The sequence below is a fragment of the Gavia stellata genome, chromosome 5, assembly GCF_030936135.1.
Source record: "Gavia stellata isolate bGavSte3 chromosome 5, bGavSte3.hap2, whole genome shotgun sequence".
NCBI lineage: Eukaryota > Metazoa > Chordata > Aves > Gaviiformes > Gaviidae > Gavia > Gavia stellata.
Genome location: NC_082598.1, coordinates 28,151,410 through 28,167,379, shown reverse-complemented (window position 1 = coordinate 28,167,379; position 15,970 = coordinate 28,151,410). Strand labels below are relative to the sequence as shown.

The 15,970-nt window shown below is 39.0% G+C and overlaps 1 protein-coding gene across 1 annotated transcript; it reads left to right on the top strand.

Moving 5' to 3' along the window:
• Positions 1-1,511: 1,511 nt before the first annotated feature.
• YIPF7 (Yip1 domain family member 7) lies at positions 1,512-13,597 on the top strand. Its single transcript, XM_009816304.2, has 5 exons — positions 1,512-1,627; positions 2,679-2,845; positions 4,535-4,680; positions 9,261-9,442; positions 13,435-13,597. Exons 1-5 carry the CDS (start codon positions 1,512-1,514, stop codon positions 13,595-13,597), a joined length of 774 nt encoding a protein of 257 aa, XP_009814606.2.
• Positions 13,598-15,970: the final 2,373 nt, after the last annotated feature.

Below are 15,970 nucleotides of genomic sequence, written 5' to 3'. Positions count from 1 at the left end.
AAGTAAATTGGATACGGTTATGGTTATCAGTCAGGTTATATAACTTTTGTGTGTGTTTTAAGAGTTTAACTACATAAATGCTAGCCAAGCTGTGAAACACATGCATACATTTATGCATTTACAAGCAAATCCTGCTCAGACCTTTGCCTAAATCGCTGAAGAACTTTACCTGGCAGGAGAGAGGGCTCGGGGGAATCTCATCAATGAATATAACCTGATGGGAGGGAGTAAAGATGACAAAGCCAGACTTTTCAAAACCCGATTGGACATGACCCTGAGCAGCCTGCTGTCAGTGACCCTGCTTTGGGCAGGGAGTTGGACCAGGCAATCCCCAGAGGCACCCTCCAGCCTCCAGTTTGGTGGTTTGAGGACTGCTCCGAGCAGGTGTAATGCCTTTGCTGCCTGTGGCTTAGCATAAAGGTAACACTGAGGCAAATCAGGGTCCTCAATCTTGTGGATACTCTCAGTCAAGGCATTAAATTACTTGTCTAGGTAGACCTGGCAATTTTGAAGCTGTTCTGTGGATTTATAGTTAGCTGCGTTAATAACATAAGAAGCACCTAGACCAAATCTAAGAATTAATAAAATATCTTTGGAATTTAAAGCACTCTATAATGCCAAAAGGTGCATGATGTTTTACAGAAGCAGTATGCTTCATTTCTTATGCTGCTTACATATGACCCAGACAACCAGTCCTGCCTACACACAGGGTATGGGAAATGGGCCCAGTGTGTGCAAAATTCAAATAGTTAAAAAACAGGAATGACCTCATTCTGGGTTAGTCACAATGTGGAAGGGAAAACAGACAAGTTGTTCCTTTCTTAGTCTAATCAGTCCGTAGCTACGGAGCTAACTATGGGTCAGCAGGAATGAAAGACGTGTTGTAACTTGTTTTCTTTACTCTCCAATCATTCAGTATGCTGTTCCCATCAAAGTCATGTAGCTAACCAGTGAGAATCTTTATCTGGCTCTCCTAATATGCCAACTATAGTGTCCTGTAGAAATCGCAAATTCTGTGAATATATTTGTATTTTTCTATTGTTTTAAAATAGTCATCTGTAATATTGCAAAACATAAATAGCTGAAAATAGTAGTTGTTTTTGAAACCCAAAATAGTTCTTAAAAATACTAATTTCTAAGCATTCAGATATGGCCACAATTTTTTTTTTTAAGTAGGAAAATGAATTGTTTAAAACAATAGTTTATTTGATATGTATCTCCTTTCAAAATTACTTACATTATTTTTGGTAACACTAACAAGGCAGGAAGTCTTGTATAACACTTGTAAATTAATATACAGTAATTAACGGTAACAGATTATTTTCTATTGCTATGACAAAAGAAAGTAGAGTCCATTTTTGTCAATTCCAAATTATCATGAGTTTCCACAGAAAGATTCTTATGAGTTTGTGGGTTTTGAGGTTTACCATTTTAATTTCAGTTTAGGACATAGATATTGGCTTACTCCAAAGGCTATTTTATTGATATTTACAATCATTTTTCCAACCAGAATGTCAAACTTTGAGCAGTTTCATTTCGACTTTTACCAGTCCAATTATACCATAGATGACCAGGAAGAAGGTTACAACAGTTATGGGTCTAACGAAAACCTCTGTGGAAGCAGAACGTAAGTATGTTACAAAAAAAAAAAAAAAAAAAGAGAAAAAATGGCAGTATATCTCAGAGCTCAAATGAAATTTATGACAAAAACCAGCAAGCAGTTGCCAAAAAAGAATTGCATAATCAATACAGTGGAAGTTTTAGTGGAGAAATTCAAGCCATAGCAGTAGAAAGACAGGAAGAAACTTATTATTTCATTTTTTTCTTATGTTTTTTAAACCTATTGGTGACTTCTGCTCATCGAAAAGGGACACTGAGGGAAAGAAGTTTTGAGAGTTTCCCCATAAGGAGATTTCGACACGACTGCGGTAGGAGGCTGGGTGTTGCCGCAGCTTCACTGCTCAGCAGCTGATGGATCTGGCTGGCTTTGGGGCTTGCAGGAGCAGGAAGGAGCTTCAAGAGATCATCTAGACTTTTCCCAAGGCAGAATTACTTATAACTGAACCTTTCTTTATAAAGGATTGGGTTTCATGCTACTTCTATACGTACAGATATTACAGGTTGTTTACCTAATTAGATTGACTGAGCTTTATGTTATTAACGTGGATTTTAGGGTACGTATTGCTAGAAAGTCTTTAAGCTCCTTCTCAGATCCAAAGAAAAAAACATCTAAGTATATGGCTTTTTCATTAGCAGTATGGACATATCTGAGGAACGTCACCAGGCTGCTTGGTGGAAAAGTCAGCAGTGCCTCAATTTGTGGGTGCCCTCACAGCTCCTAAATTCCCTTTCCCCTCACTCCCGTCCTGGGGGCCTATGCTGTGCTATTGCCTGAGCTGGATGAGCACAGAAGTGGGTGCGATGGGCTGCAACATGCTGGCGGGCCAGCAAGGAGCCCTGCCTGGTTTCAGAGGGGGTTGCAGTGAAGGGAAGCAAAGCCATGGTTAGCAGCTCGGCATTCAATACACAGGGTGGATACTGTGCCCAGAAAATTGCCAGGTTCCCCAAATTGAAACTAGGTGAAAATTTAAACCATGGTACATGGTGAGCAGCTCTAAGCTGTTGTGAAGTTGCTCATTGCAGTTACGTGTTTTGCTGTGATTTGCTTCTTGTCCCAGGAGCCAGACAGGAGAGCAACCTCCAGCCAGAGCTCTTGCCCCAGCGGAAATGCTTCTGTCCTCTCAGAGTTACACGGGACAGATTTTGCAGCCAACGTACAGTCCCGACACTCTCTCTTATCTTAGCTACACTGACGGATTTGACGAGGAACCTCCTTTGCTAGAAGGTAAAAATAAAACCACGGACGATGTGCATGGTTCCTGGGGGTGCCTATACTTTTCTTTGCCAGCTAGCGGCAGTCACTAGAGAAACTGCAACAGAGCTGCCAAGCCTGGCTGTGCAAGCTTCAGCCAACAGCCCCTGGCCCCCAAACCTGCCATGGATTCTTTCAGCCTTATGGCATATATAGCATATACTTTACTACCACTAGATGACAGCATAACAATAAGTTTTGCATACACATTTCCAAATATTTTTTTCCACTCTGTGTTTATCCTGCATACATATTGGAACATCTATAATTAACAAATACTGATAATAATCCTTTTTGCATATCTAGTAATAAATTTAATAGTTTGAAGATGCTATATAGCTTGTTTCAGTGGGAAAGAAATTGAGAAAGCTGCTTTCAGCTTCAGGTAGTTGATCATTTAACTACGCGAACAATATCACTCTTTATGATGATTGAACATCCTAATGCTACTGCTAGTGGCTGATTTTGTAGTTTACAAAAGACTTGTGCTACATAAAAAAAAAAATCAAAGAATTTTTTCGAGGTTATTTCAGCATAATGTAAGAATAGCATATTCAGCCTGCTTTTGCATACTGGAAGGCAAGTGGATTTTTCACTACTTAAAAGATACTCCTAATGCCATAAAACAGCAAGATCACTCTATTTGATATAGATAACTGCTAGATCTTTACCTCTCAGACCTCCAAGCATTTAACTCCACGGGCAGCCCACCCTGTGAAAAGGATGTCGAAATACAACAGCTTCTGATCCTCAGGGCTTCAGAGATGTTCATATCTGTGTACCAAATAAATCTGACTAAAGACACACATTTTCATACAGAACAACTTTATATAGTGTTTTGGCTCAGCTCAAGGTGATGGATTGGTGGAATAAGGTAAAGACTTGGCTTTCCAAACAGATCTAACACATTGTCAGTCTCAGTAATTCTGGCACCCAGTTCTGAACCTAACTTTTCCCCTGCTGGAGCATCTCAGGGAGGATGATTACTCTTGCAAGCTGAAGTGTTTCTGCAGAAGTTACAAGAGAAATCTTTGCCCCAGTAAAGTTAATGGCAGAATTGCCATTGACTTTAATGGGAAAGAATTTTGTTCTGTTTCTAGGAGTCCTCAGTAATTACTTTTTAAATGCAAAAAAAAAAGCTTATAAAGCACTGCACAAAGTAGTATTAACTTCTCTTGAAGGGAAGAATGTCATTTTTAAGTGCCTCTGGCAGTTCAGGCTTAAGACGCATCTCTTGTCAGATTTGCCAGAATTGAAGCATATATCTCTGTCCTCGGTCTTGTAGAGTATCTTGAATTCTGCAGTTACTGTTAATTAGTATATTTTTCAACATCTAAGTTAGTGTGGCATTAGATATACGTGTTTTAAATATAGAAAAAACAAATATTAACTCAAAAATGCTGAGGGCTTTTTTTGGTTCACTGCCTAGAATTGGGCTTAATAAAGTAACATTCCAATTTAGAATCAGAGCTGACTCTCAAATATACTGGGTATATAGCAGGGACAGCATGTTCCTACTCCAGAATACGTCATCCTACAATATTATTTTCATTGAAGCGATTCATTTGTTTGCTTGGTTTGAGTTTTGTGGTAGCTAATGGGTTTCTGTAAAAGTGTTGTTTTCTTGTGAGCAATGAACAATCCTGGAATTTCTCGTTGCAGAACTTGGGATCAATTTTGAGCATATATGGCAAAAAACATTAACGGTTCTAAATCCAATGAAGCCTGCAGATGGCAGCATTATGAATGAGACAGACCTCACCGGACCTATGGTTTTCTGTTTGGCCCTTGGAGCAACACTGCTGCTGGTAGGATGTGGCAGATATCTTGAGAGATTTCTTTTCTAACAAGTTAATGCCTAGGTGATAATGCATGTGAAGTTGCAAAAGATGTAGCACTGGCATAAAATGAGCCGTTTGCTGCCATTTGTTCTGAGATTATATATTAAAAAGTCTCCTTGCTTTGAAAGTACCCGAATAAAGATTAAATGTTGTTTTTTCATTCTTTCTTTCTTTTAGCTTTCCTTCTATTTTCCTGATCATAATCAATTCAACACTTTCTCCTTTTATTCCCCTCATACCTTTATTTTCTGTTGTAATACAGGTGAAGTGATGTATTACTTCCAGTGGAAATAAAAGACCACACCATTTTTGGGGGTTGGATTTAATAGGAACAAAGGACAGATCTGTGCAGTGTATATCCTGGGGAGGCTCTGAACACTTAAAGCATGGCAGTGTGCACTAGGTAAGGACCTAACAAGAAGGTTTTAAAGGAGGGAATAAAAAGGCATAGCAGACCAGCCCGGTTTTTCTGACACTCTTGCTACTGTTTTGAAATTATCTTCTCTCAGGTTATTATGGGGAGTGCAAAGATATAAAAAAAATCTTTACATAACTAAAATAATTTGAAAAAGGAAGTGGAAACAGGCTCTTCCCTCCTGCCTCAAATTTGTAACACCTTCCTGTAAACTTTGCTAGTGCTTTCTTAGTTTATATTCTTTTTCTACATCATCTGCTAAACAAAATGTGGTAGCCCACGTTTAACCTCTTTCCTCTTTACGAATATAACTTTCCTACAGGAGGAAAGTTGAACAGGGGTTGTACACTACTCCTAAATTCATCTATTTATCACTGACTACAGGGGCTCTCCAGTGCTGCTGAAGTACAGCTCTGATTGTCGGCAGCAATTTATCAGACAGGGATAAGGTGGGACCATTCTGGGAAGGGCTTTACTGCTCTAGCAACTGAGGTGAGAGAAACAGGGCTCTAATTCTCTATTTGCTCTGTGATAAATAGTGCTGAATCAGAAGACTCTTCCAAGTTCTTACTCAATTTGTAATGTCAGTGCAGTACCTTGAATGTGCAAACTGCAATATAAATGGCAAGTAGTAGTATTATTATTATTTATGTCCCTATAAAAATAAAAATCCTTTAAAAGGGTGGAAGTAGCAGGAGCAAAGGGAATAAAAGGAAAAGAAGATGGGAAGCTAGAGAAGACAGGCTATTTTCCACCTAGAGAAATAAAGGTATGAGGGGAATAAAAGGACAAAGTGTTGAATTGATTATGATCAGGAAAATGGAAGGAAAGCTAAAAGAAAGAAAGAATGAAAAAAAAATAGTTGCTGTTGATTTTGCTTCCTGGATGGCCAGCAATTATAATGAATATTAAGCTACTATTATTGAAATAAAATACTTTAATTACCATGTTTATTCTAGGGTATTAAGCCTTTTAAGTATCATTAGAAAAACAACTATTTTCAGTGCTCCAGTTTTAGGTCAGCAGAACTCCTCTGATACAGTCTAGCGGTTTTGTGCCACAACTTCACAGCAATAAGTCTATGGGATTTCCATGGGCCATCTTAGAAATTCAGGCTGCTCATTTTATCTCAGATGCATTAGAATACTAAAGTGGCTGTTCAGCTCTGTAAGCTATGATATCCTTTTGTACTTGAATAATTCTCTTCTAATAGCACCAGGAACATAATTTGGTTGAGAGCTTGCTTCCAAAAATAATTTATAAATTTTATTTAGTTTCAGCTTTTTAACTATAGAAAAATACGCAGAGACACTCTTCAAATGGTAGTAGTTCTTTCAGAGCACAGAGCAAAAGAGGAAAGGATTGTTAGCCTGGCAGTAGTACTTGATCTTCTTCATACTGGCGTAAAACAGGGCAGCTCCATTGCAGATAGAGAAACAACGGCAGTGCGAAAGTTAGCAGAAGCCCGAGTCTCAGCTGCTTTGCATTTTACATAGTCATTCGTACGAAATCAGACGTCCCCATCCACTTAAGCTAAGGATAGTAGCACCCGCTCTAGGCAGATGCAAACAAGCGCACAAAGTCTGACTTTCCTCTAACCTTGTTCCTTCCGCAGGACAAATTTAGCTCTTTCCATTCATCAAAGCCTGCCAGACTAATCAAGCCTGATTCTGGTTTTGCTTACATCACTGTGAATTGGGAGTATTCCCTTGTGTGTGAGTCAATATATTTACATATGTTAAGAAAGACTAGAATTGGAACCAACATGTTCAGCCGCTTTTTTTTTCTCTCTCATTCTCCTGCACCACAAATCAAACATTTCACCAAGTGGAGAGTGCGGTTAGCTGCTAGGGCCCTTCATCTCTGTCTCGGTAATTTCTTAATCTTAAACTAAGCGGCTAAATAGTGCTGTGTGGAATAATAAAATACACTGAAACAAACAGTCTAAAAGCTTGTAGTTGTTGCATCTGTTTGAGACAGAGCTTTTCTTAGTTGGTCTGTAGTAAAGGCTACCTCAAACCACTGCAGATGTTAAACTTACTACAGTTCTTTAATGACTGAAATTGTAATTGATAATAATTTGAGCTAGTATTGCTCTCCCACGCTATCTCTAGCTATCATTAATTAATCTGGTGAAGCAATTTTTCCTTGTTATTTTATACCAGTAGTATGCAAATGCCAGCAAGGGACTCTGTACCTAAATAGGAAGACTTCTTATACTGTTAGTTCAGGAGTAGTGTATTCCTTTACAGTGGAATGCACTGGCGAGGAAAAGGCCAACAGTCGGGATGTTGTGAGGATATAGGCAACCTGGCTGTACCTGACCTAGCCCTGAGGACTGGAACCAGAGGACAACTCAGCAATGAGCCAGGTCAAGCTGAAAACAGGACAACAGTGCTGATGTAGAGGCAGGTCCTATTAACTGAGGCTGCCTTTCACATAAGCATGCACTGCTCTCCAACTGGAGCTGGTGAGGTGTCAGAATCTGCAACATTAGGACTCTCAGGTTGTGTCATCTCTAGATTAGGCTCTCTCCACTGTGTTGCTTTATATCTGTCCAGCTCAAATACTGCTGGCCTCCAGTGATCAGTTTCCACCCAAATGGATACAGGAAGCAGAGCAGCAGGGTCCTCAAAGACAGTTGGTTTCCCCCAGGTTTTATTAAAATGTGTGGATGAGTAAAGCAGGAGATCTTCTCAGTCCTCCCTAACCGTCATGGAAGAGATACCTGTAAATATTGCAAACCATGAAAAAAGCTTCAATATTTCCACCTTATCCATCACAAGACAATCCAACCATAAGCTAAAAAATTATTAGGAAACTGGGACCCTCTATTAATTTTGATTCTCATGGGGTTTATCATATGCAATATATAATGTGTGCAATATATAGATATATGTATGCACAAACATACCTGTGGTTTTGGAATGTATATATGTATTGTTATGTGTTAGGAAGGTGATGCATTGTTGCCCTTCATTTGGGAAGTTTATTCCACAATCCTGAGTTAAGGGTTGAGTCCCAGGTTTGAGCTTTCTCCTTCACAAATGCATGTTATCTTTGGGATACAGTTTCAACACAAAGCAGACAAAACCATCTTCATCCCAATTGCTGTTTATTTCTGATGTACAAGTGTTTGTTTCTAACGTACAGATGTGAAAATGACGGTATTGCATAGCTGACATTCAGTATTTCATTTGTTAGAAGCTTGACTAGAGAAAAACAATATTTACCAGTCTTTTGTGAGTGTTCATTTTTGGGAGTGAACAATGCCCTCATGCCTGGAGGTGATCCTTCAAAATGATGGCAGGAGATGAAGAAATTGGTGGTGCTGTGGCCACTGTTGCCTGTTGTACTAGCTTTGTGTATAAATTAGAAAACATCAGGCTCCAGGCTGTCAGTTTGGTACCTTTCACAGGCGCTAAATTCACACAAAGGAATAAAACCTGGAAGAAAACAACACCTGGGGAATTTTAGGTTTGTTGGAAGAAAAAAAGAACACAAGCTGACAGTTACTACTAAAGTTTATTTTGAAATGAGCATGTTGTATTGATCTAGCCACAGAGATGCGTCTTTCTCATGGTGGTCAAGGGGAAGAATGGACACATTCACCCTGAAAATCAGCATACTTTCAGCAAATTTTACTTACTTTTTACAGGTCTGCTTAAAGCTGGAGGTTTGTAATAAAATGTGAAGCATATCAAGTAAGTGGGGTCATCATTTTACTTAGGACAGTTTTGCACAGCTCCATGTACACCTATTGGAAAGATTTTTCCTGACACTAAAATATGCTTTCCATAATTTCTTCTCAGTTTGTTACCAGTTAGATCTTCCCAAGTCTCCGCAATCAATTCCTGTCCTGTTCAGAGCCCTATGACAGTAAGACTGAGAATCAGCTTTGTAACTTTAAATTAGCGACAAGCACATTCTCACAATTGTACCTTGGAATTTTTGATGCAAAAATCACCCAAAGTATCAGCTATGGTTTACAATTGAACTGATGTAGGCGAAGCGGAGAGAGGGTGTCAACAAGAAAAACTAACAAACCTAGTGCTTGCCTTCTGTCTTCTCCCACCACTTTGCGATCACTTGCTCACTTCTGATGCTTCATGCTTACTCATATTTATTCCAGGCAGGAAAAGTTCATTTCGGCTATGTGTATGGCATGAGCGCTATTGGGTGCCTTGCTATGCATGCCCTACTGAACCTGATGAGCGTCCCAGGAGTCTCACATGGCTGCGTTGCAAGTGTCTTGGGCTATTGCCTGCTGCCCATGGTGATCCTGTCCTCTTCCGCAGTTGTCTTCTCGCTGCAGTAAGTACCAGTCTATGGCAACAGTAATCATACGGAGGATAGTAAGTCGGAAGGCTGGTGTTATGCAAAATATTTTGTAAATGATTACGTAGTGAATTTTGGCTTCCAAAACCGTGAAGAAAAACACCATTTTGTTTGTGTGTGTAGGTGGAAGTGGACAAAACTGGACTGTGTTTGAGAGGGGCGATATATATTCATTTTAATATGAGTCCTTAGTTCCACTGTTTCCCACTTGGACTGAGAGTGCCTTTGATTTTTTCAGCAGCCTCGGATGTGATTTTTGTTTTGCAGAGCCAACAGTGACCAAATTCAAGTATTAATTTTAAAAGCGACTGCCAGACTTTGGTTTTATATAGCTAGTTCTCCTGTTCCTTTTTAGTTCATAATACCAGGCTCCTATCCTTATGCTTCCTTTCCTTCTGTAGACCGACTTCTCTGTGATAGAATGAAATAATCAAGCAAACCTTAATGATTTGGAGCATTAGAACAAGTGTTTAAGATGTAATAGAGTCATATACTCTGAGGTATAGCTGTGGTATAATTGCAACCCCGAAAATAACTGAAAACTTTGAAAAACCAAATGTGTGGTGGCGTATGTATCTGTGCATGTGTGGGGGGTGTTCAGTAATATGCCTATGAATAGGAAATTTGGATGCAAGCCTCTCCTTCCTCCTCGTTTGGTAAGCCTTTTGAGATACAGACAGTGTTTACCTCCCTGTTTGCATACAGCAAAGTACAAGGAAGCTCCAGGTCTTGCCTCAGGGCCTTGAGCAGTACGTTTGTCTGTCGTTAGCACATTATTAATAATGGTTCCCCTCTTTAATCTTTGTTGTTCATTCACATTTTTAAATGTCCAATCTGTAACGTATGGGACTTGGCAGCTGATGAATAACAAAGTGCCCCTGTTCGTTTTCTTTGGAAAAACAGCAATTTTATATATGTATATATTATTTTTAAGGAAGTTACATAGCGGGATGAAGATTTTGGCACAATCCTTACTGCATGTTTCTGTGGAGCTATGATGGGTTAACCTGACCATATTCCATGTATTAAAGTGTATCATCTGAGCTGTCCTTGATGAGGTGAACAGTAGCGACACTGAAGAAATAATTTATTCTCTGTTCTCCTATACTTCCCATATTTTCTTGATCAACCTGTTTAATAATCCACCCTAATAAAAGGTGCAGATATGTAATCGTAGGACCGATGGGGTGAACTCCAAACCAGCTGTTACAACTGCTTAGGGTACTGTTATCTGTACAAGGAATCCCTAAGCCCACGCTGCACATTTGTAAAATGATGCAAATTTACAAAAAGCACATCTTTTGAAATAGTTAACCAAGGTTAACTATTACGAACATGCTATTAAGTGGCAACTTTTAAATCCAACATACATTTCATTATTTTTAATTTTAAAACTTATTTAAAATGGCAAAGGAAAGACAGTAATACATTCATGATTTTTTTAATATTTGTGAAAATGTTACTTCTATCTATTTCAAAGTGTAAAGAACTAACTTCAATGTTTGTTTTCACAGAAAATAAACGTAAGATAATGCACACATCTATTGCAAAGATACATACTAATCCAACAATTTTCGATTTTCATTATTCGCTATTTCACTGTAACTGAATAAAGCATAATATAGAACATTTTGGGTGCTGAATAGTACCAAAGAGAAAACCAGTTCTCTTATGCAAACTTGCATGGAACCAGATTTGTTTGTGTCCATCTATGCTGATATCATGTTGGAGCCCAGGTGGATTAGGTCTCCTTCTGGGGAGAAACTTCAACAGACTTTTTTCCTGGAAAAAACAACAACTCTTTACTATCAAATTCCCGTATAGAGTGATCAAGCCATTTCCTTGACTAAACAGTGAAGGAAATGAGTGTAAGAGTGGAGAAAGGAATTCTTAACACCCAGCGCATGCAAAGGACCCATTTGGTGACCACATCTGCAGGTTGTGAAAGAGAAGAGCGGAGAAGGTCCACTCATGTCTGTCCCCCCAACTCAATCCCATGTCAGTACACCCCCAGTCCTCTTGGTCACCGTGAGCATGACATCTGCCTTTTGCCCCTCTCCTATGCTTGAGGATTTGGCCCTCATGGACATGCCAGACACAAGCTCTCTGCTAAAGCTAAAGCATTCCTTTTGGCAGTAACATGCTGTTAGATCAAGAACTGAATTTATAAGTGCACAGAAATATCTCTTGGCTCCAATATGATTTTATGTCACCTTTCCATCCTGCTCACTGCCAGTCCTGGAACAAACCGTGAGAGGCCATTGGACTTCAGTGCAAGGCAGAACAGCCACCGCTCGAAATTGTACTACCTTGTGATAGCCCCCTAAAGAATCATTATACTAGCTGAAAATGGTCATCACACAGTACGTTCCTGTTACATCCCATCCCTCTGCCAGCACAGGTACCTGCTCAAAGAGCCATCCATACCAGCTATGAATTTCTGGCTAGCTGTTTAAGTGAGCATCTTAGCATCTCCACTTGCAGCAGAGGCCAGGAACTTGGCTCACAGAGCCCAGTGTAATTTCCCTGAATGCCACTGTGTAGGTTTAAAGAACACTTAAACTGAAGATATTAAATCACATAGTCTTTATTGTCTTATTTTTAAGGGGTTGAAGTTGCAATGAGGTGCTGAGTCACCTTAAAGTCAGTTCTCTCCTTCCTCCCCCAAAGTCCCACGAGTTGACAACAGCAAGTACCTTATTGGCCTGGAGACTGGATTGCCAAAAAATGAACTGTTTTATGTGATGTGATTGCATTAAATAAGTTATGTCTATTAAATAAGGAGAGCTTTACTCATCATGGTTTAATTGCAGTAATAATATTAGTGGAGATGATTTCTGATAAATGGACCTAAGAAAGTATATGTAGTCTGTTTCTCACTTCTGGTTCTGTTTTGCTGATACTTTGGAAAAGTGGGGCACCAGGAAGCCCTTTAGGAAGTGGCAGAGGTTCTTTTATTCTCCACGTCCTTGAAACTAACACAGCAGAAGTGTGTGATGCAGCCGATCTCATTATGTACTTCAGCAGCATATTACACGTCTGATCTCATGCATTTTACAGAAGGAGGCTGCAAATACAGAGTGCAAATAAAGCATATGTGAAACTTTATTTATTGGCAAGATTTTGTTCCCAGAAGGTTTTATAGTGAGCTGTCTGTAATCTGTAGGAATATTTCAGTGGGTTTTTGACCACAGTCCCATAATCGTCCGTTCTCCAGGCCACCCTGCACCTGAGAGGTGGCAGAATGTAACTGCAGAAGGGCTCAGCTGTCACCAAGGGGCAGTGTGAAAAGCCATTTTCCTTTCAGTATGCAGAGAAGGATGCCAGGATGAGCAAAATATTATTTCTCAGTGGTTCTTTTCCCATCCCTTACTTTCTACTCAGTGTGCACCCTTTTTTAAAAGACCAGTTGAGCTTTCTGCTGGGAGGCAGTCAACATCTTTCTGCATGGTCAGCTGCAGTGTAATTCTTTAAGAGCCTCACTGCCTCTCCTTAGAGTTTGAGGCACATTTAAAACGTGTGCCATGTGTCACAAAAATGCAGCCTCTCCAGGTTGTCAGGCTGCCTCATGGAAGATTAGGTCTGTAGTATCATTTTAGATCCTAACAACTTCTACAAGATTACTTAGGCTGCAACAGGATCTTCGCTAACTTTAAAATTAAACTTCAGCTGCTGCATCTGCTGGAGCCCCAAAAATTTATTTGGAAATGCTCTTGTAGTTTTAGCAGTACTACTGATGAAGCTGCTGCATTTATCCATGCTGAAGAAACTACCTTTTTGTTTCCTGTTACTATTTTCATTTGTTTTTCAGGCTTGACTTTCATTATGTCAGTCAGTCCTTGGTTCTTCCAGTGGCTGTTACCTTATCAATAACAAGTTGCTAGACATGAGCTTGAGTTTGATAAGACTTAATGCTACATTTACTAACAAGTGGATTCTGTCATGTTTCTTTTGTTTTTTTCTTCTAGGGGGATCCTGGGAATTTTGTTAGCTCTGTTTATTATTGGATGGTGCAGTTTGTCAGCCTCCAAAATTTTTACCTCTGCATTGGCAATGGAAGGACAGCAGCTTCTCATTGCGTACCCGTGTGCTTTACTGTATGGACTTTTTGCACTTCTAACAGTTTTCTGAGATGTATTTTCTGGTAGCCTTATTACAATCTGTTTATGGTTGTTGGAGGGGTAAGGGGTTATTTACTTACTTTTAGATTGCGTAGAGCTGCATTATGTTCCATTAACAAAATTAGATTATATGACTTACCTTTTATTTGCCTAATGGCTGATAATGAAATAAAAAATCAAGCTAACAGGTAGATGACTGCAATAATGGTGTTTTGAAAGTCTTACAGCTTAAAGAAAAACATTTGTATTGAGAAGGTAGTAAAAGTGAAAAAATATGAAATAAATGATAATTTAAAAAAAAATTTTTCTGAGTGTTTAGTATATGATACATATACTAGAGAGTAACTGGAAAGCAATAATGTAAATATTTAATAGACCTAGTAAATCAAGTGAAAACAGAAATTTATTTGTTTCAAAAAAACCAGCTTGCCGTCTTATATGATTACTAATTAATATCCAGAATTTATGTGTGTGGGTTTGTTTTTTTTTTAACAGAAGAGTGAGTGAGTGGCCCTGATTGTTGAAGAATTGTCCAAGAACAGGTTGCTACAACAGAGGGAGGAAACTAGGAATGTCATCTTGTTGGGTTTTTTTTAAGAGGTGTTGCTCTCCAAAGCACTATTATACTGTTTGTAATGTTACATTTTAAAATTGCCACTAAACCACCGCCTGTTGTCACTGCAGAAAAGCACCACACAAAGCAAAGGCAACTCCTAAAAATGTCTCCTGAAAGGCAGAACGGTATTTGAGCAAGCAAAATAAAAGTCTCCACAATTTTATCTGCCCCCAAAAAAATCTATTTGCGGCTTTTAGTTTTACAGGAACCTAACATTTTTATAATAGCAATAAAGCACTGAATGCACAAGATGATGTTTCAAAATATAATATTAGAAGTATCAAGCCATCAAGAGGAAATGGAGATGTGTGTGCAGTCATAACAAGAGCAAAATCCAGTAGGCAGTGGTAGAGAAAATGAATGTAGCTGTAGAAAGGGCTAGGGAGAAGAAGTAGATGAAATAAAGGGCAATGAGAAGGAAATGAATGGCAGCAGGTTATTACATTAGTGTTTTAGGGTGTCTTCCTTCTTGAGGAATATTTTTATGACCTTGATATGCTCCAATTTACTGATTATTTTGAACTCTTCAGTGACATGCCTACAAAATATTTCTCTCTCGAGACAGAGGACCACTGATTGTGAGAGAGGGTCCTGTTACTGCAAGCATTTATGCAGAAGTTTAGCATGGCGAAACGGCTCAAGAATAAGTAAAATTTATTGTCTTCCTAATACTTTTCAGGTCAGAGGTAAATTAGATGATAAGTTTGTCCTCAAGTTAGTGATTCTGTTTCTGAACTGAAAAAGCCTTTGGTAAAAATATTTCCTATTGCTGGAATATTTGGTTCCTGAAGAAGTCTTGTGCAAACCGTTCTGGAATTCATTTTACTGAACTCCAGTGGAACTAGTTCAGACCAGGGGTCCTGAGAAGTAAACAAAAAGTAATGTGTACTTAGCCAGTTCCTTAAAAAATCACTACTCATTTATGGAAAAATACTTGGTGCATTTATCCATTGCCAAGGCTAGGAACCCAGGCACAGAGAAGCAAAGTTGGAGGCATGACCCTGGAGTAAATTGTGACTATAACTAGGCAGGATCTACTTGCATGTAAGTGGGAGTGTGTGAATTTGGAAGATCAGCATTTGCAAGCGCGACAGATTTGGCCCTGCTGTATCAGGGAGTAAATTTGCCACTAATGAGGCACAGATAAACATGTCAAGTGACTCCAGGGTGTGGTTATAAAATCACACAGTTTGATTTGCCGTGCACTGACGGCATTCTCTTATCTGACTAGGGGAAGATTCATATGGTTGCACTTCTGAAGTTCAGAAAAGATGGTTTAGAAACATTTAGATCTATTTTTGTCTTATACTTCCTATTATCATTCATACTGCCTAAAATAAGTATAAAATGGCTCTATTCCACAGCACTTTATATTCATTTTCACCCTGATCTGCATGATATGAATGACAGGGGAACCAGTGAATCAAGCCATCAATTTGTTTTTTGATGTCATAGACAAGTCAAATTACTTACAGGGAAAATGAACACCTTGAAATTTTGCCACAATATTTACAAAGCAAATGCTAGTCTAATTATAGTTTTATGTTTATTCTCTCAGAATTTATGTTTTTTTTCTTTTCCACACTGAGATGCATCTTCATCATTTTGAATGCTAACTTCTTAATTTCAATAACTTCCCTTGCTTTACTCTTTAGCCATGCTGATTTCCTTTTACCTGTTCCCAAGGGATTTCCAGTAAGCGGTATGCACTGGTGCTGTGTTGCCAGTATGGTGTTCTTCTGAGGTCTCTATGCTGCCTGTGAGAAT